The 22022-nt window shown below is 47.8% G+C and overlaps 1 protein-coding gene across 11 annotated transcripts in view; it reads right to left on the minus strand.

Moving 5' to 3' along the window:
• Positions 1 to 1888: 1888 nt before the first annotated feature.
• The window catches only part of LOC1269297 (adenylyl cyclase 78C), a 36751-nt gene continuing 16617 nt past the window's right edge, over positions 1889 to 22022 (minus strand). For 8 of the 11 annotated variants that reach the window (XM_061643374.1, XM_061643373.1, XM_061643376.1 and 5 more), the window contains exons 2-12: positions 12009 to 12450; positions 9671 to 10089; positions 9144 to 9470; positions 8315 to 8507; positions 6757 to 6983; positions 6506 to 6667; positions 4413 to 6425; positions 4047 to 4343; positions 3748 to 3973; positions 2489 to 2634; positions 1889 to 2400 (exon numbers count right to left, since the gene is read on the minus strand). In XM_061643374.1, coding sequence (XP_061499358.1) covers positions 2278 to 2400; positions 2489 to 2634; positions 3748 to 3973; positions 4047 to 4343; positions 4413 to 6425; positions 6506 to 6667; positions 6757 to 6983; positions 8315 to 8507; positions 9144 to 9470; positions 9671 to 10089; positions 12009 to 12390 — 4515 coding nt within the window. In that variant the 5' untranslated portion in view covers positions 12391 to 12450 and the 3' untranslated portion in view covers positions 1889 to 2277. The other 3 variants (XM_061643379.1, XM_061643372.1, XM_061643380.1) reach the window with 3 other exon arrangements.

Raw genomic sequence — 22022 nt, forward strand, 5'->3', positions numbered from 1 at the left:
TTAATACAATGCCGGCATGATTCATTCGCTTCGCATGGAAAAGCAGGTCGCCGATCCCATCGCGTCACAGTGGTAAAAATTAAAAGTGGCTGTTACGAAATTACGCGCGGGAATAGTCCGATCCCAAGGGGGTTCCATCGTTTCATTCCATTGCCGAGATCCGAGAAAGTGCAGCATAAATGTGTGTGTTTATTAACGCCGCCGTGAAAGGCAAATCGATGCAAAGCGATCGATATTGCGTTCTGGGTGCTCGCGCGCGTTTTTAAAGCATCGATTTTGCACCCAATTTGGGATGTTTAAAAATAGAAAAGAGAAAATACCAGCAAAACACGGGCCGACCACTGACTGTAAGTGATAGAACGCATGCTTAAGGTGATGCCGGTGGTTGGCGTGTTTCTGTGCGCCACAGGCCAAAGAGAGCATAGGAAAGAATGATCGGTTGGGTGAATTGAATGTGAATCGATATGTGGAAAGGTCTGCTGGATGATATGTTGCAGTGAACTGTGCTTCAAATGATTATTATATTTTTTTTAGTTTTGATATTCTACTCATTGAGTACATCAACTGGATCGAGCGTATGACATGCTAATATATAAGGAAAGGCATACACAAAGTAAAGAACAACTGTACAGCTTCGTTTTAGTATGGTTAATCACTTTCGTTCTTATGTCCAAGTTATGGCCAAACAACATAACAACCAAATTAACAGAAAGCCAAATTATAAAACATGTAATTTAAATGCCAAAATCGGTTCATTTTCAGTAAATATCGTAGCGTGCAAGCAAGCAATGAGAAGTTGCATGCAAATGTTGCACACGGGTTATGTTAGATAGTTCGCATATAATCCGATAGAGGACGCGACGTGCATAACGCAGTTAGACTAGTGATGGGCTCTCCGGAGTGCACCTAACCCGTTCCAACTATTGTTAGTTCGTTTCCGCGCGACAACAGATCCACCGGTTCCTCCCGGAGTTGGAGTAGGAGTCGTGCGGAGTAGACTAGAGTCTGTCCAAGGTGGAATCTTCCGCCGTCGGAGCCTGTCGAAACCCGTCCGGAGTCAGCTGGAAATGGGATTGATTGCGACTTTTGACAAGCTCGACGCCAAACGGTTTCGGACGGTTCCTACCGACTCCAACTATGACTCCGGATGACTCCGATTCCAGGCAGTACGATCGACTTATAAATATGCTGGCCGAAACTAGTTGCCGGAATGAAATCCAACATCATCGAGGCCGAATCGGAGTCGCATTTTCGTTCTCTAACCTCTTTACCCATGCCCTAAGTTGGATATCCTAAGAAATGATAATTTATTATATTAATATGCGACTCTTCAATCGTTTCGAAGTCAGATAAATGTATATTACTAAAAAGGCCATTTAGTTTGCTTTGGTTGTACGGCAATTTATTGTACAGCATTCTTCAGTTCACAGTTTGTTAAACAAAACACAAACACGCACACCTTTGGACGGTGACATTAAGTACCACGGGTTGATTTGTTTTTTGTTTTGTTTTGCAGTTGCTGTGTTTCTCTCCATATTATATTTACTTACAGTAGAAGCTACAAATACTGAAAACCCCAAAACTACCTCCCCTTTTTGTGCCGTTAGTTTGTGGTTTGGCATTTGAATGGCGTCGTAAACAGTCCCAGTCGTCTTATATCCTACATGTCTTTTCCATTCTCAGCTACATCTCGTACAAACTGTATTCAATACTATCAGTAGTGCATCGTTCCAAAAACAACATAAAGGAATCGCTACGAACGATTACATTAAAAACTAAGCGATCGTCACAGTGCCACACCACCACTGTCATCCGTACGAGAAGTTAACATCTAATTGCACAATACAGGACGAGTTTTTTGTTGTGTGTGTGTGTGTGTGTGTGTGTGTGTGTGTGTTTTGCTTAATTTGTTTTGTTATTTACGATGGACATTGACCTTAGTCCACAGTCTGTATGTCCTACACGATATGGCTTTGAACAGGTTGCGGCTAATCATACTACCTTTTTCTTCTACAATTGCCCTTCCCTGAATTGTGGACGCAAACACAAAACCTTTTTGTTTGTATCCGGCCACACCTGTCTCGTACATATCAGCTACCTAAACAGTCAGTTTGCTATTTATTCCATTTAAAATACTTGGCTCCTCTTTATGGTTGACTAGAAAATTTGGCTGGAACGTCATACTCGATGACTCCATCCCGAAGCTGATGACGTTCAGGAGTAAAGAGGGGATGGAGATGGGGATGGAAGGGGCAGGAAAACGACTAGACCAAGCGCTCACAGGCCTGTCTGGTGGGATTTAGCTTCCTGGTGCAGCTGCCGAAACGATGGTATGTGTGGGCTGACACCAAAGTCTTCCGCCGGCAACGTCATGCTCGTCGGCGATGCCACGGTTGGATACTGGAATGGAGCGGAAGCCAAAGCGATACGCGACACTGGTCAGTAAAGTGATCCTAGACCCTGTAGTGCTGCAGCAACGACCACCTACCTTTTTCATGGTGTAGCTACGGCCACGGACACGCGTCGTGTTGCGGCGTACCGGATTGTTAGACGGGGCTCTCTGATTCAATCTCACTGAGCTGAATGTGCTTCCCCGTCGCCCGAACCGGGTTTTCGGCGATGGTGTTGCGGTTGCTGAGAATGCAGACAATGGAGAAGGATTAGATTGCGATTGAGACAACAGAGAGGCAGAGTTGGTGCGGAACGGAGGTTGGTTTAGGTTTTAAATGTTATACGCGGGATTTATTTCACACACGGAACGATTCGATCGATCAATCAAGCTCGATCATTTTGGTGGTGAGGATATTTCAATTTCCGCAAGAGGAAGTAGAGTTACAGTACACAAACACACAGAGAAAATTACCAAACAACTTCAACACATACATGCGGCAGTATTACGGGTAACGATTAGTTGAGTGTCATTCGAAAAGATCACGGCCACTGAACAAAATGCATAAGGATTAGACGGCTTTTGAACAGGTACCTTAGCTACTGAAAATTGATTGAGAGTCCAATGAGAGCTTTAGTAGGGCTACTACGCATTACAGGAACCACGTGGGAAATGTGAGTACATAACCAATGGTGTAGTGAATTAAGGGAACGACCAATACAAGGAGGTTCCAACGGATTATTGATATCAGTTAAAGGGCTTGCGGCAGTAGCAAATTACGTACGGTGGGAGTAAACGCATCTTATTGACGGTCAAGTTTTTCGCTCGACTCCAGCCACACTTTTCAGCTGCAACATGTGGCACATAGATAGACATAGACATAGACATATAATCAGAGAAATATAGATAGAGAGAGAGAGAGACACACACACACAGAGTAAAGATGATATCGAACAACGGCAACCACGTGCGATCGCGATCGTGTGTGTGTGTGTAGGTACGGCGCGTAAGAAAGTTATTACCAACAACAATGCGTACACAGGTACACGGTAGAGTAAATAAAGAGAACGAGAAAGAGAAAACAGTGAATATAATGATATAGTTTAGAATAACACAATGTAGACAGTAGATAGTAGGCAGATGTGAAAGTGATATAGAACGGACGGCAACTATTCTACATCAGGGAGAGTTCGGGGAGAGTGTGTTGGATAGTTGTGAGACAGTGGACTAACACACGATAGTCCTGAAGATCACCGATGTACTTGAGAAAGTCTGCCTGACCATATGGATGACAGTGATGATGATCACATTTGTTGATGCCGGTTGTAGGACACACTTGGACATCTGCAGAAACTTACGTGTCGTGTTGATGTTACTCCGTTTGGAGGCTTGCATCATGCCGAATACGACCGCCGCCAGCGAACTGTGCTGAGAGGTTTGCCTCTGCAGCGATGGGGTCTGTGCCTGCGGAACACCGGCCGGTACCAGGGCCGGTGAGGTTAATTGACTGGCCGATATGTTCTTGCCCAGCACCCAGTAGGTTAGCATCAGTCCCTTGCCCTTTACGTTCACTTCACCACGTTGCTGCGGGAAAGGTAACACAAGAAGTGCATCAGTTAACGCACTGCTTGCAAAGGATCGTTATCGCTCCACTTACCACACAGGTGTAACCCTTCGTTTGCAGCAGTGCTGCCGTATAATCCGGAACTTGCACCTTCCAGTTTTCACCGGTCGAGTCCATCCGGGACGCGACGTTTACCGTGTTGCCCCAGATATCGTAGACGGGCTTGCGGGCACCGATCACACCACTGACGAGCGGCCCACTGCTAATGCCAACGCGCAGCTGAAACGTGTTAAATGCGTCCTTGTTTACCTCCTGTAGCTTCTGGCGCATGGCTAGCGCAAACTCCACCAGATCGCAGACGGCTTCCTCGTCGCGCTCATCGACGTGTGACTATTGCCAGAGAGTGTTAGTTTAATATCACAAAAAAAAAACAGAAACACCCCATAAAAGCACACCTACCTTCTTGGTGGAGCACAGATTAGAGGCGGCCATATAGGTCGCACCGACGGTTTTAATCTTTTCCACCGTCTCGAACCGGGGCTCCTCTAGCAGCGAGTCAAAGTCCGATATGATCTCGTTCAGGATGCGTATGCACGCTTTCCCATTCTCAATGTCCTCCGAGTAAAAGTCCTTAAAGTTCGGTATCGAGGCAAACATCACCCCGCACAGCTCGTGCATCTTCGCGTACAGCTCGTCCGTGCGCTCCTCGGAAAGGTAGTACGTGGCGACGTGGTCGGGCAGGATGTTCTTAATCAGCAGATCGTTCAGATGGCGGTTCGATCTCATGTTCGACAGCTCCTTCTCCGCCTGCTCCTTCCAGATGAAGTCGAGCCGGGACGTTACCTCGACTAGGCGGGCGTGGTACGTGACCATCGTCAGGAAGACGCCGAGCAGGATCATCATCTGGGCGGCCAGCGGCATCCCGCTCGCCTGTATGTACTGCAGATCGTACGAATCGAACACCTTCTCGAACACGAGCAGTATGAGAAAGGAGTAGCAGGCAACCATCGCGATCGCCATGAATGTTTTCACCAGATAGTACAGCTTCAGGGCCGTTGCGAGCGAGATCAGGCACAGCACCCAGGTGAACACCACGTACTCGGGATGCACGCAGGACGGATGCAGTATCGGTGGAGTGGACGTGGTTTCATCGTGGTCTAGCAGCTCATCCGTCACCAGCTCGGTAGTGTTCGCATCCGTCTCGCTCACTGTCCGATTGATCAGCGCACCCAGCTCCAGTGCATCACCGACGGCACGGCGCAGCAGCGTTATCGCCGTGCTGTTCACGTTCAACTGTCCGCCGGCCTGCCAGTAGTACGAGTAGCTCGGACTGACCGTACTACGATCCGGAACTGCGTCCACCTCCTCCAGGTCGCACATCATCAGCCCCATCGAACTGGCGATCGACATAAGGATGATCGTGAGGCAGACAAATATCGTGCGCCTGCTACGATCGTGCACCAGCGTGGAGGAGCTTTGCTGCAGAAACTTGGGCAACCCAGAGAACTCCTCCGCCATCACCAGAATACAGCCGACCGTCAGCAGAAACGTGGTGATCGACAGGGCCACGATCAGGATGGTGCAGCGCGGTATGATCACCGCCTGGCAGAGCACGATAAAGATCCACACCACGAACACGCACAGCATGTTCGACCGGAACATGTCCTCGCGCAGCTGACAGAAGGTGCCCTCCTGCGACGAGTCCTTAAACTTGAGCGTCCACGTGTAGAGATACTCCTGCCGGATCTGTTTGTTCGAGTTGATCTGGATGCTCTGGTCGATCATCTCGTCCACCTCCTCGGTCGAGGTGAACACGTCCTCCCGGTCGGTGTGCTTCTTGTCGCGGAAGCTTTCCGCCGCATTCACGCCCCCGCCGCACTCGTTCAGATTCTTGAACGGTATCTCCGGTATCCAGTCCGTGGTCGTCTCGTCCTCGTGGATCGTCGACTTGCTGGTGCGCTTCGTGATATGATTGTTGTTGCTGCTGGTGGTGTTATTGTTATTGTTATTGTGGTTGTGCTGCACCACCGAGCCACCCGAGCACGTCGCCGTCGTGCCGGTCGTGTTCGTGCTGTTCGACGTAATGCTGGGCGTTTTCGAGTCCTTCCGGAACCGGGACTCCCCCGCCCGCATGGCCGCCGTCTCCTTTTCGAACTGCACCGTGCTTTGCCGATCCATCAGCCGTTTGCGCGGCCGCAGCGGTTCCGTGCGCTTGATGAGAAACGTTTTAATGTTCATCATCTTCAGATGGCTGTCCCGGCTGCCGCCATTGCCCGGTTCCACCTCGTACGTATCGTTCAGACACTTGAGCGTCGCCTCGGAGATGTGCACCCGGCCCGGCACGCCGCCCGATTCCATGTGGTTCGCAATCACCACATCGTTCGACCAGACGTCAAAGTGCCACTTCTTCTCGCCCAGCACGCCGCACATTACCGAGCCACTGTGGATGCCGATACGCATGTCCAACTCCACCTGCAGGGCGGGAGTCAAAACATACAAAACGTAAGATTAAGACCAGATTAAGGATGGTGTGCAAATCCTCAAACACTCACGTTCGTCTGACAACGGACGTCCTTGATGGCCTTGATCATGTGCAGACCGGTCTCGACGCTACACACCGCATGATCCGGGCGGCTTTTCCAGCTTTGACTGTCAAACATCGACACGCAGTAGTAGCAATCGCCGAGCAGTTTAATACGCAAACAGTGATTATCCTGGGCGGGGGGTATGGGAGACACACGAGAAGAAGACGCTTAGTTCACAACCCTGCCCTCATGCCTCATTCGCACATTCATTCGCTTACCTCTGCAATCTTGTCGAACCGTGCGAAGAGATCGTTCAGTATCTTGACCAGCTGCTGGGCGGACGTTTTGCTCGCCAGCTCGGTAAACCCCTTGATGTCCGCAAACAGTATGCTCACGTTGTCCATGTGGTAGATGTACAGCTTCTTGAACTGCGTGTCGACCTGGGCCTGTTCGGGCGATTTGTACATCTCCTTCCGGATGTCATTGTTGACGAACATTGGCAGAACTGTGCGTGTGGGAGAGAGAGAGAGGGAAGGGGAAACAGAGGATGATAATGAGGCACACCACACCCTACAGTAAAAGGTGTTTATTAAAACAGGAAGAAAAAAACCTCATCGTTTAATTATGACAGCATTCCCCACACTTTCATCGTTCATTTATGCAGTAAAGTTTGTTTTTGCCGAACGCTGCAGGGGGCAGACAACCCCCGCCTCGCATTGTATCGTTATGAGGAGAGTTACGTGAAAGTTTTTCATAAAAATTATCCAGTATTGTCATGCTAGTGAGACGACCGACTGTTAGAAGCGGCCAGGCACTAATGGTGGAAGGTACGAATAATTATGCAAATCGAGCGCTCATGGTGGCAGTCGTTAGTAAGTTAGTAAACTGTTCGCTTGCAGCAGTCGGAATGGGCAGCAGAAGTTTGGAATGGGTGTTCCCGTGAGAGTAAAAGAGAGAGAGAGAGAGACCGAGCGAGAGGGCGAGAGAGCTAAGGGCGATGCAATTGAAGAACACAGTAGGGACGAATAGGGAAGACATTCAAACAGAAGTACGTGCGGAACTACTGGCAAATGTGCTCGGTGTGTATCGTTGCCCAGCGTGTCTTTATAGTCCTGTTTTTTTACATACAAAAAGAAGTAAACAGTGCACGTTAAGGGTTTGAGCAATTAATTAAACGGGGAAAGCATTTTTCGTTGCCTCTCCTGATTCGCACGACCTAACGAACGTAATAGTGAACTCTGAACTCACTCGGAACAGATGATATACTTGTAAATCATGTAAGCATCACTTCAAGAGTACGCAAGAGCTCTTTCACGTCGACGTCGGTCATTGTGTGCCCGGACAGGAGCAACAACAAAAAAACCAAAACCCATCCATACCTTCAGCGGACCCATTAATTGAATTACTATCGAAAACCTCCTCAACCAAAAACTCAACCCCGAAAGTAATTCGATTTCCGGGACTCACGGGATGCACTCTTCTCTGAACCGCGTGGGTTGAATGTTTATAGGTTCGTACGCAATGTGAAAGTGGAAAACCTGCACGTAAAACGAACGCACGGAGAAATAGGTTAAAAAGGCAAAAAAAACCCAAATCTTCTCCGAGGCTCAAAAAGCTTAAGTACCGAAACCCTACCAGTTCAAGAGATGTGTGGAGGGAACCGTAGGATCCTTTAAGGATCAATTTATGCTGCAAAAACCTCTGCTACTGTTTCGCGTGTACAAGCGTACTAGCTCGTACTAGTCCAGTACCAAATGTTGCTGCGGAGATAACAAAGAGAAAGCTTACGGTGGTACGCCCCCCCCCCCCGTATGCTCCCGTGACGTGGTTACTTACTGGAGTCGAGCAGCCGTTGCGTGCGCTGGTACTCCTTTTCCGATTCGCGCTTGTGCTCCATCGCTTTGTGCGTTTCGATGAAGGCTAACCGTTGGCCGCGGTCGGTCAGATATTTGGTGTACATGCCGGCAAAGTTGATGGCCAGGTAGAGCAACAGATTGGCAATCATCTGTCGAACGATGCAGCTCGGATCCTGTTGGATGAGGGTTTTCGGGTGAACCGAGTAAAATAGGGTAGCGGTTGAAGGGTTGATGGTTGAATAAGAGGTTTAAAGAGAAGGGTGTGTTTCGTTGAAAATACGGACCGATCAAATATTTGCTTATTTAAGCATTCACAATTCTGATTATCTATTTAAACATGAAATGAAAGTTGATTTATTACTAGTCACATGGACTTTCAATGTACTGTTATGATGGTTTCAAATGTATTTCGTGGTGAATTGGAACTCATGATTATTTCGGGCACTTTTATCATTTAAACTAGTATTTAGATGAAAGAAATTTTGATATTTTAGACCTTTTTCGTTTGTAAAATATAATGTTATAAATAAACGATTATCAAAATCCTTCAACGTGACCATAATTTTCAGCTGAAAACCTTTTAATTTGCTATATTCCCATCAGAGATAAGTAATATCACATTCATACACGTAGAGCTTTGGGCGAAAATCCCTGCAACCCTGTTTGATGGGTAGCTACTTTAGAGCTATTCAAACAAGCTTCGTGCTTAAATTTTCCTTTTTCATTTCAAAGAAAGTCAAACAAGCTTATGTGTTTGGATACGAGCGAGCGAGCGTTTTGGGCCCACGGGGATGACATTCATACCATACCTTGTCGTGCAGGAACTTGTTCAGCGATGTCACCACCAAATGGCATATGGCCGTCATCGAGCCGGCAATCATGCACCACTTCAGTGGGAGCGGCAGCATAGCGTACGGTACGAAGATAATGAACAGCACGTACCAGATCAAGTATTCGCGCTCGGCAAAGCCCAACCCTTCGCCGAGAAATCCCTGCAGATTCAGCAGCAGCCAGGTGCAGACGGCCGCCCAGTGCAGATAGTTGTTCGCGAACAGCCGCCAGCTGCCCAGCACGCAGATCAGAAAGTTCGAGATGATACAGCACACGGACCAGGTCACCTCGTGCGGCTTGATTGTCTGTGATGCCGCCCGATGCCGTTCGCAAATGGGGGAAAAAAACAAAACGTAAGCAAATCAGCAAGTCGTGCATCGATGTCCGCCACGGATGCAAGGACCATCCGTTAGTCAGTCAGAGTCAGCCGGTCGGGTCGATGGTGGTGTTATCGTGTTATTTATTGAATCACTGATAACACGATAACGCTGCCCTCGCCACTTACCATGCCACTGTTGAAGCCGATCCAGACCGAGGCCAGCACCACCTTCAGCACCAGGTCGACCACGTTCACCAGGATCAGCGACTTTTGCCGCTGGCGGTGGGAATAGGTTAGATAGGACCGCTCGAGGGACGGCGCACGGAACGAGTTGGTCATGGATGGGCACAGGATGCCCTTGACCACGTTGCCCCGCTTGAACGCCGAGTAGGTGTTGTTCGTGTGGGGCTGGGTGTGGGATGCATTGCCGCCACTGCCGGCTGTCACCGCCCCCGGATCCCCCGGATGTGGTTGTTCTCCTCCGCCCGGCGGTGGCGGTGGTAATGGATCGCCACCCTGGCCACCCTCCTGGTAATCCGGGCCGCACTGCTCGATCGTGAACGATGGCGACACTATCCCGTTCGGTTGTTGTTTTTCATTATTAGCTAGTTGGAGAAAGAGAAAAAGAGAGACAGAGCGAGAAAGAAAGGAATAGAGTAGGAGAGGATATTGCAGTTTAATTTATGAACATAAAATTATGTTCATTGATCGTGAGAGGCTCCTTTAGGGTCATTAAACAATATGTAAAATTTCGTTATTGGTCGTGGTTTCAATCAAGGATGGATCTAATCCTGAATCTGAACCAAACCGTGGGTTAGATCTAGATGTTGGCTGTAACTTTGGTTCGATTTCAGAGTTTATAGGGTTATAAAAAGATTTTGTTAATTTAATTTCATTTAATTCGTCTTTCCATGCCACCCCAGACGCTGGATCGAATCAAATCTCAACCACGCTGTTCCTAAGGCTTTCTGTTCTTCACCATTGTGTTATTAAAAGTCTTCCGCATACACCTTGCTTCCAATAACTTCCTACTCTATGAACGAAACTTTCCAATCTGCTTAATAGCAAACGAATGTCCAACCGGCAAGGAAACGATTGGCCGGACCAGACCGTTCGACTTTTCCTTCACACAAGAAAAGTAATTTGTCTTCAGGACAGGCTTTTCCTGCCATTCATACCATCGGAACTATGTTTGTGCTTTGTGTGTGTATGTGTGTGTGTTGTGTGTATATTATATACCTAGTTCCTTTGATTCTCGCATGTTTTGTTGTGCCTGTTAGTCGCTGTGTCATCGGCACCATTTCGGTTCCGTTCCTATGCACAGGACCTCACCATTCACTCTATGAGGCGTGAAAATGTCTATCCCTCCCCCTTTGCTAATACTATTCATGAGCGGCAACCGTCTTCGTCTTCGTCTGTAGCCGCGTCTAGCTTTTACTTTCGCCTGTGACCAGTGCCGACCGGTGCCGGTGCCGAAGGACGACTGTGTGGCCATGCTATTTTTAGCCCTTCACTCCGGTCTACCAGCACTGACGTGAGTGATGCGGATGCGAAAAATGCTCCAGCTCTTGTGCAGGCCAAAAAGGACAAAGGAAACCACGGCTGAAAAGAAGAGCTGAAAGCGATAAGCAACTAACAGAGGGAGGACACTGCCGACGAAACCATAAAGAACATCAATATGTTCTCGCCACCTGAGACGGCACACTACACTACACTGTGGCGCTTGTGGTGAGGTGAAGGAGCTTGTTACACATGGCTGCGGGAGAACAAATTATCGATTATTCAATTTGGCCGACCGTGGCCACTTCGCGAACGATTGACAAGAGGGCCCTGCCGTGCCGCTGCCAGCGGACACAGCGTACCGCAGGCGGATTGTGGTGCGGAGGAATGACTTTCCTTTTTTTTGCCGCTTCGCTATCCCTTGGCACAATAACATGGCTATACCGTCTTCCGAGGGGCGAATTTTATTAATAGGTTGGTTGGTCGTGTGGGGGTTATCTTCTCCCTGCGAGCTTCGGTGCTCCACCTCGGGCTCGAGGGCTCGATCCTGCCCCTACACAGGATGTTGATACATAAAGACGTGCGTGCTCAGGAGCTTAGCGAAGCGAAAATTATCCTATCTAGTTAGATCCCCTGCACAATGGCGTGTTTTGTGCTGCTGTGAGTTGGTGGAAATTTACATCTCCCTGCCATGCCATGTTCGGGTATGTGTGTGTGTGTGTGTGGGAGCTGTTTGTTCTTGCCCCGAGGGATTACGTGGCGAACGTTGGGCCGTTCTCGGAACGACTCGGACACGGAAAACGAACATCCCTGGCGGTATCGATTCTGAGCTGTTAGTGCGGCTAGTTTATAGATTCATATGAACACGTTATATCTTCTGAACTTGATGGTTTTAACCCATCAGGCTCAGCTTGACCTACACATACACTAATTTTGAACTGGTTTCTTAGAACAATAGCTCATCGGTCAGTCTGAGATAAGATTAGCCATTTCGAAAAGCTGGTGATTAGGTGGTAATACTCACCTATTTCTAGATTGTCACCGGGTTCATCTGGTGTGCGAACAGGATCATCACCCTTAGCCAGAGCAGCTTCATTCAGGTGTCGCTCACAGCCGGCAAGGGAAAGCGATCGCAAACGATCGCCTCTCTCACCGGGCACTGGTTGAGCCTTTGAACGGTGATCGTTGGTGGTGGTGTCCGGGGTGTCATCCGGCGCTTGGGCACCATCTCCTGGGATGCGCGGTAGCTGCGTGATATCAACCGCTCCGTTGCTGTCAGGCTGTTCCTGATCCAGATCGATGGTGGCGGCCGGATTCACAATACCACCCTGAGGACCGTACGCGTCACGATCAAGCACGCCCGCCGCAATGTTACGGGCCGCATCCGGCGAAACCAGTAGCTCCATCTCGTTCCGAGCAGTTCCGAGTGAAGCGTGTGCGAGTCTTACGGCAAGTTATTTAAGCATCTGCTAGAGCGATAATAAAACACCAGAAAAAGCATGAAAAAGCAGCAAAACATATATCCTTCAAACAGAGCGATCTTTTTAATAACAGTCTCGCATAAGCAAAGCGTTTTGCTGATTCTAATCCCCAGGGGAAACGTGATATTCTTGTGCTGAACAAGCGCGTGGAAGATATTCTTGAGCCGTTTCCCTCACTCACTCCTGCAGCTCAAGCAGTAAGAAAACGTAAAACCACATCACCACAGATGAGTGGGCAACGGAACACAATAGGAATCGAAAATCAATACAATATCAATGCTCGGAGGACAACGGCAAAAAACACGGCGACCGTTTTGGGAACAGCTTCAGGATTGCCTTTCACTATAATGACGATGCGGACGACGGATCGATTTATATGAGTCCCGACGAGCGTCCCGTGGTCTGGCGTTCTTTTAAAAGCAGTGTCTCTTTTCAGTGCCGGTTTTTTTTTTAAAGCGTCTTCCTTATTTCAAAGAACCGAGACGAATGTCTAATAGTGCTTGTGTGTGTGTGTGTGTGTGTGTGTGTGTGTGTGTGTGTGTGTGTGTGTGTGTGCACGTGTCGTTGTGTTTTGTAGTGAATTGAATGCTTAATGATGAGTCGCCGTTGCCCCAAGCAGTAAAAGTTAGCCCCATGCATATTTGTATAAAGTTCTGCGTTTAATTGAGATTCATGTGGAAATCTCATCATTCATCACAACTTTCTTGGAATAGTTTTTTTCCCATATGTTATGTTAATCAAGATCCTTTCTTATGTTTTCTCTTTTCTTCTTTTAGTAATATCGTTTGCATTTAAATTAAATATTAGATATTTTGCTGTTCATGTTTGTAGTATAGAGACATATATTATTACTGTATTGCTATATTAATATACTATCACAACTTATTTTATAAACGAATACACATAATATTTTACACATACGTTTTTACGGTTTTGGTAAGTTGTACAATATTATGTATTATATATAGGTAACCTGAAATAATTCGATATTACCTATCTTTCTTTAACACAACAGCCGCAGGGACCCAATCTATGTCTGCCTAGTAGTGATGTGCTGTATGGAGCGCACCTACGACTCCGATCCGACTCCGACTATTGTTAGTTCGATTCCGACTCCGGCAAAATGGAACCACTAGATCCGCCCGGAATCGGAGTCGTTCGGAGTCGACCGGAGTCGTCCGGAGTCGACCGGAGTCGTCCGGAGTCGACGAATCCGAACGACTCCGAACGGCTCCGGACGACTCCGAACAACTCCGACTCCGAACGACTCCGGACGACTCGGAGGACTCCGAACGACTCCGAACGACTCCGAAAGACTCCGGACGACTCCGACTCCGGGCGACTCCGGACGACTCCGAATGAATCCGAACGACTCCGAACGACTCCGAACGACTCCGAAAGACTCCGAACGACTCCAAAAGACTCCGGACGACTCCGACTCCGGGCGACTCCGGACGACTCCGGACGACTCCGAATGACTCCGGACGACTCCGAACGACCTCGGATATTGCAGCACGGACCTACCTTCCGGAGTCGACTCCGATCCGACTCCGATTAATTCGGAATTTTTGCCAACTTTTGATTTTTGATTTTTGCCAACTTTACCCATCACTAGGATGCCTAGCCCTTCTTTATACATGTGTAACGTGGCTTATGCAGGGCGGAACCGTGGTACAGTCGTCAATTCTAACGACTCAAGATCATGCCCGTCATGGGTGTTCAAGTCTAGAATGGACCGTTCCCACGTACCATCCATCCGTCTGTAGCAAGGATTGACTATCCGACTATGTGTGGTAATGAATTACTTCTCGATAGCCTGTATAGGCCGGCATGTCCTAGTAGAACGTTACGCCAAATAGAAGAAGAAGAAGAAGAAGGCTTATGCATAGTAAGATAACAGCCAAAGAAGGAGTGGTTGTGGAAGAGTCATCGTGCTTATCTTCTATCATGCCTGCTTAATATCCTTTCCGCTAAACCATAACTTGTTCTTCTTCTTTTGGCTCAACAACCGTTGTTGGTCAAGGCCTGCCAGTACCACTACTTGGGGGCTTGGCTTTCAGTGACTTATTGATCCCCCCATAGCAGGATAGTCAGTCCTACGTATGGCGGCACGGTCCATTTGGGGCTTGAGCCCATGACGAGCATGTTGTTAAGTCGTACGAGTAAGCAAAGATTTTCTTTAATTTCTTTTCAACTTTTAAAATGGTGTTTTTTTCCATTGTGTAAAATAAAAATACCATGGAACTGCCATCTAGTGTCAACTGTTCCCAAGGGAGCAACACAACTCTCCCCTTCCTACTTCTCCCGCTGGCGAAACCGGATGTTAAGCATGTCCGGGGAAAAGAGAAAACAGCCCTTTTACAATGTATGTCATTCGGACGTATTCGCGTATTGGCCACTGTTCCTGCGGATCCTGCGGTTAGGTGAATGTGATTCGCTCACAACGATAAAGCTCGTTTGCCACGAACCGTAGCCGTGCACGGTACTTCCGTTCCGTTCTAAAGCGGAAATGTTTAGACAAGAAAAATCGTTATTTATACCGTTTTCCCTTCCCTTCGCGACAGGTTGGCTACGTACCATTTGCTGGACACCGTGCTGCAAGCTGTTACGACAGCTGAGTGAAGGATTTAATACACCTTTCCTTTTTTTGTGGCAAGTTTTTATACACTCAACTAAAACGAAAGCTTTGTGCGGTACGCCAAGATACACGGGCACATGGGCAAAAAACAACGGCCAACGTCCCTAGTTTGGGGGGTTGGGGTTGATTTGGCTCACACAAAACTGGCTGAACAAAATGATGTGTGTTTCGTGTGCATTTCGTGCAAATGCTGCCCATTTGGGAGGGACATTTTCCTGTTGAATCGCATTCACTTTGCACTCGCTCGAACGAACGAACGAACGAACGGTCCAGCCCTTTGACCCTTTGTTGCAGCAGTGGAGTCGCTGGAGCCGGACTAGCTCGCGATGACCGCCAATCCGCTTAGCGGCAAACGCAGGACAAAGCAACCATCCACAAACGCTACAGCTTTGTGCGATGTAGCGAACACATTGTAAAGTGGTATTGACACGGGGCGTGTATTTACCGACCACCACCGGGCGGGAAGGAAGCGGGCCGCTAGAGAGCGGAAATAATGAACCGCCCGCTCCTTCACAATCCCGGAAGCCATTAATGGAAGGAAAGTATGTTTTTCTGGTGATAGTTTTTCCTTTTTGCCATTTTTACGATGAATCCCCGCCGGATTGGATGGAAAGGCACAACTTGTATTGTGTGCAATTTTCTTGAAATCATCGCCATCCTCCTTAGCGGGTACATTGCCGGCGGATGCATTTCCGTCCTTCCGTCAGCTTGCCCCGAATCTGAATACGATCGATTTGCGTTTTTTTTTTGGTGCGTTCTCGAAACGCTTTGGAATTGGTTTTCATTTTGCCGTTGTTGATTTTTCTGCTGCCAGAACTAGAATCAACACTTTGCTGCCGGCAAATCTGTGCAAACCCGCCCCATCCTGCTCCGCGAACCCGGTTGGGCTAAGGTTCCGCCAACTCCACAAACATTCCATTGACGCTGCAAATTTAGCTCGATAAATCTTTGCCGCCGAGGGGCGACAGTAAATGGATGCAGCTTTTCCCCCTTTCTCTCGTTTATTTTTTCTTCTTCTACGTTCCATTTGTGATGAATATTTCTTTTCAAAAAGCTGGCACAAGAAAACACAAACACAAACCTCTACGAAAGGGACGGGCCATCTTTTCGCACAGCTGCGTGTCGCGCTGCGTCGTCGGTTGCGAACATGCGGCAAGTGCTTCGCACGGGACGAAAAGGCGGCGCAGCCAAAAGCAATGGACCGTAAAGAGTTTGATGGAATAAATAGCCCGTCGCCCTGTTGCCCTCCAATGCAGCGGGGCAAATCGGGTGAAAGTTCTAAAACAAAAAAACCTCCCAAAACCCATCCGCATAACGAGTTTCCGACCCCGTCGCAGGAGGATCAAGGGCCTGTGGGGCACTGTTGTTTTCGGGTATCGGGGGTTTCGGTTCAACTCATTCATTTTCACTTTCTTGCGCAAAGGGTTCCCAGGAAGAGACGGACAGGGGGAAACACTCCATTGCGGGTTTTGAGTTTGGTTTTGCATAAAAGAAATCCAGCAAATCGTAAGTTTCCTGTTTTTCTTTTGCGGAGCGAAACGGCCGTATCCATTTCCCGATCGCGTCTATTGTGTCATTTTTTATGTAATATCAACATATTGTGTGCTGTTGTGACCTTTGTGACTGTGTAGAAAACATGAAACAGAACACTGAATGGGTGTGATAAAGATGATTGCTGTAACGCTGTAACCAGCAGCCTTCACGCTCCTCGAACAAACCATTCGACTGATGGGTATCTTTATCAAACGGGCCCGCACAGGTAAGCTCGCATAAAGCCTTCTGCTCAATGTTCCATCAATTTAAAGAGCTTTCCGTTTGCAAAAAGCTAAATCCGTATAATAAATGAGTCTTTTATTGATTATTTTCACAGTCAGCGGATTCGGATTCGCCATGCCATGCTCGATTGTTGTCATCGTCCACTCGCGGGATCACATCCTGTTCGCAGGGAGCTTGAGAGTTCCATTTTTTTGTTTATTTATTGCCCCAATCCTTCCGCTCGGGGGATGGAAATCATCCACAAGGGACCCATTTTTTCTCCACAAGTACACAACCGAATAAAGGAAACATTTGCCAAAGCTGCATTGATGTTAGTTTTCGCAGTGTTCCATGTTCCATTCACACAACAATGAAACGCACGCCAAAGTGGCGAGCCTAGTGGAAAAGAATTAAGCCACTACATAAGCGCGCAAGCAAGCGCAGTATTGAGGGCAGTAGTAATAAAGTGTCCATACACTGGGATGAAAAATGCTACATCAAGAACAACACACACAAGCGCGTATGCTAGGTCATTTTGGGTGATAAACTACGAAGCGTATGCGCTGCGCGATGATTCACTTGGACTGGTTCCATCCATAAAAAGACGGGCATAGAAATAGTATGCTTCTATTCTTTTATTCGAAATAATCCCTTTTGGGGCACGGGTCCGGGTACAATGCCAAATCGTGTGCCAAGTGGGGTTAACAATCTTAAGCCAGCCAGCCAGCCCGACAACAGCGGCCAACGGACGTTACTGATGCTTTACTCTGTGTAAGCTTGTGATTGTGTTTTTGCCATTTATTTGCGCAAACAAAAAATGGAGTGCAGCTGGGATGAATTTAATGACGGTATGGCTCCGTTTCATGCGAGAGTGGCGTAAGTTGGCAGGTTAATGTGATAATTTTGGACCCATTTTGGGGAGTATGTGGTGTATGGGGGGATGTATGCTAAAGTAGACCACTATTTTTTGGCATTATGACATATGTGGTCACAATATATATATTGTATATTTATTTTACCACGTAACCGGATTGGGAAAAGTGTCACGTCTTCTTACAGACCAGTTTTACCGTCCCGAAAATAAGTGAGCTTGATTTAACAAACACAAAGGGCGTAGGAAGATCGTTCCTCACGAGCGTAAGCCGGACAAAGTCGTTCGGGCATGGTTCAGCATTAGTTGAAATTCCCAGAAATGGGTGATTTTGGAAGGATCTCAAGGACTCTTCTAATGATGAAACCAATAATGCTTAATGATTTTTCTTGGAGTTTTATGAAGCAGTCGTCAAGATTGGAGAGCTCTAAAGATCCTAAGGGCGAGCGCTAGACTGACTACAGTTGTCGTTCGAATTAAGAAGTACAGTTTCCAGTCAACATTCAGTTGTGTGAACTGTCACAAAAACAAAAAAAAACACATTTTATTCCGATGTCTATTGCAGTCTATTGCAGCAGAATGATGGCCGAAGGTGCACCAGTGTCTGATTGAATCACTCCACAAGAAGGGCAACCCCACAATACCCGTGTGCACCAGTGAATTCGAAATTAAATGCCATTTTATCACTTCTGAATATTTGAGGATTACAAATTAATTAAACCACCTTTGCCACCTGCAGAAGCTCGAAGCTCCCTCGAGACTGCAATCGAAATAATGGATCTCCCTTTCTAGCGAAGAAAGCAAAGCCCATAGGCATGCCCTCGCAAACAGCTGTAAAGTAACGGCCACGGGTTGCAAAATTACAAATTCATCAACCGGAATTTCGTGCCAATCGATTGCCATGGGAACTAAATCAAATCATTATCCTGAGCACTTCATCGAAGCTCAAGAAGCTCTCCTGGCAGCAGCTGGCAGCGGGTTTGTAATAAAGCACAAGGAACGTGATTAAACTTCCAATTCGTTCGCCTAGCGGGAGGGGGGATTGGAAGCGATAATTTGAGAGGACCAGCACGGGCGAAAGTGTTCCTACAGAAGGGTTTTATTGTTTGTTCAAACACAGAAAGTAATAAATTACAGTTTTATATCTTTACTTTTGCTTGGGAAATATCAGTAGGAAACATCAGTTTTGATTTGCATCGTTTGTTGCAATGCCAGAAAGCGGCTGTGTGTCGTCGCCATCGATTCCTCATTCGAATGAGTCAACAGACCTCCGCCCCGCGAAGAATGCAAAGGTAAGCTCATTCCACTGGTTCGGGCGCACCCTGGCTGCCACTCTGGTTGTACAGAGTGCACAGGACCGAGGTAAATTATCGCATTCGATTCCAGCAGCAGTGGGAGTTCTGGTGGTTTCGGAACCTTGTTGTGGTTAAGCACAAAACCATAAAGTGCCTGACTCCAGTGTTGGGTGGGTTTTGAAATGAATGGATAATAATTATTTAATGAAATAATGGTTTGCCATCAGCAGCTCACGAGGAGTGACTATTGTAGTTTGTAGCGATTATAGCTGGTTTAGAGTGGGGGAATTACATGCTCAATGAAGCACACGCTTCAAGGAATTACCATTGACCACTAACACCGGCAGATTGCAAACAGGGAAGAGTGATTGGAGTTCCTTTGTTTGAGGTTCACTTAAAATGAACAATAGCAGAGCTTGTTACCAGGCTACGTTAAACTCAACTATAAGTGACTTTCATTCCTAATTTGCAGAACTAAACGTTAGGCAAGTGTGTAACGCTCTGTAACGTAACAGCGTTACAGCTGCAAGTTAAACAACGCAAACTAAAGCGTTACTTGTGTTCTAATCCTTTCAAATGCGCTATAGATGCAGGCTAAAGTGTATAACCCTTCCGGTGCGCTTGTTGTTACATGTGATGCTCCATCCAGTACGCTGCACCTTCGTGACCACAGCTTTATGGTGGCCATAAACATCCCACACAACCTCTCCCTCGATCTGCTGCCGATAGTGGGCGTCTCACCGAGTCGCTCGCAAAACCACGAGCTAGATGTATCACTCTACACGGCAGGACAAAGCGTTCGCTCTGGAAGGTTGTTTTTTTTTTTGTCTTGCACTCTTTGCCGCTCACCTGAGCCGTGTTTCCCTTCAAACAAACAGAAGAGGAAAAGAAAAAAAGTCCATGGTGACAAGCGCGCACGGGTTTCGGGACACCGTTCAGGGACACATCCGGTCGGCCGGGTTGAAGGGTCAGCTACGTCAACAGAACTAATGAACGCACCGGCACCGAACGCACCGACCGGAAACTGGCCGTAGCTCGTGGCTCCCGTCCTGCACACACACACTCTCTCTCCCCCTGTGTGTCACCGCCTGCAGGACACGAACCAGGACGCGATCATAAAATTTAATTAGAGTAAAATGGCTGTCAGTAGCGTCTGATGACATCAGCCGTGCAGCCGTATCTTCTGCCGCGCGGCCGCATAATTATTGACCGCACACTCCCAAGCGGCCTCCCAAGCGTGCTGGCAGGGGGACAACGCTCCACGTCCGGCTCCTGGTTCGCCGCTTCCACACTTTCATATCCTTTGCAATCAGGCAATTTATCACACTCTAGCGAACGGCAACGTTACCCCGTTGCGCCTGGCGGGGATCGCAAGGGACAGTAAGGGCCAGTGTAGTGATTGTGTTACGGTAGGTGCACGATGCTAGTGAAGATTAACTATGTATGTTCGTGGGCCTGCAAACACTGTTCGTTGCGCTGCTCAGGGTCGTTACATAGATGCTCTATTTATTGCGACTATTTCATCTCGAGTGGCCTTTGATGCGGAGCCCTGTGTTTTGCCATGCAGGGTAAATCGGTTTTAATTACTACTCCGTGCATGATACTCTCACTCTTTGGTGGAAAGAAATGCTTCAGTTTTTCCGCAGAGAATTGTTAAACATTTTTACCTACACTAGGACAACAGGAAAGCTCTTCAGCACACCAAGGCAGGAATTGATGAGTTTTGTCGCATCAAAACTGTCGCATCATTTGTTCGAAGAGAGAGAGAGGGAAAAAAATCTTTCGAATCAAAATGAATTTCCGGCTCACTAACTAATCAAGCCCGAGATAAGATACGGCCTATATACGGCCGAGGGAAAAATATTGTGATGTATTATCGCACCCGATCGATAAGATAAACAACATCGAACCATCAATTAGTGATGGGAAGGGAGGAGAGGGGCGGGGGTGGAATACAGCAGAGTGGATTGCTTCTTTTTCCAATGTGGCTTTTCGTTTCCCCCCCCCCCCCCTACTGGGTTTATTTTTGTTAATTTTGTAATAGGCATAGTTCAACGCAAAGCATAATTTAAAATTGGCTCCAACAGAAGAAAAAAAAACCAAAACCCCAGGCCACCCTCACAGAGATGAGCCTTTCGCCTTGTTTCAGGACCTTTTGTGGCCGTGATACAGCCGGTCGGAAATGTACCACGGCCAGGGCATAGTGGCAAAAAAAGGGTGGCCCCTATCGGGAAAAACGCGGCAGATCGATACTGCCGCTACTCGAGATAGCGCGCGCGGGCCCCGTAAGGTCGATAAGCAGTCGTCAGGAGCAGCAGGATGTAGCAAATTAGCGACCAGTACCAGAGTCAGACAGAGAAAGGGAGAAAGAGAGAGAGATAGCTAAACAGAGAGGAGATTGGAGGTGATCGAAAGGGCATGGAAGCGAAAAAAATAGATACAGATAACGGCTAAACGCCACTAGAGAATGTGAATCTGTGTGGCCGGGGAATTTATGGGGAGTGGTGGAATAAAAAAAAAAAAGAAAACCCCACTGTAGGTGGAGGTAGGTTTTCACCATGAAAGGCCCCGTTTCCATCCTAGGTTCAAGGCGGAAGGCCATCTCTCATCGTCAGCCGGGAGAGGGGCGAGAGGAAAGCAGCATTACACTGTTGGTGGAAAATCGGCGCAATCGTGGCGCATCGATCGAACCCCCGTTAGCGCGAAGTAAGTGTCAAGCACATGGGGCAGGCCGGGGCAGATAAATTATTTTCAACAAGATAAGGCAAACGATAAATTCTCCTTTCACGCCAATCGATTGCGTCGGGCTTGGGATGGGCCACGGGGCCACTCAGCCAGCTACCTGGCTAAAAGCGACCCTTCCATTGAGCTGTTGTGGATCGTGTGGATGGCGTGGATGGGGCTGCGGATGGCGATCAATTTTCCACCCGCCGTGTTGATGTGTGGAGGTTGGGCGCCGATGTACTTTCGGTTAAGATTGATGAGACTGAGATGGAAA

This window comes from Anopheles gambiae, chromosome 2 (genome assembly GCF_943734735.2).
Source record: "Anopheles gambiae chromosome 2, idAnoGambNW_F1_1, whole genome shotgun sequence".
In the NCBI taxonomy this organism is placed as follows: domain Eukaryota; kingdom Metazoa; phylum Arthropoda; class Insecta; order Diptera; family Culicidae; genus Anopheles; species Anopheles gambiae.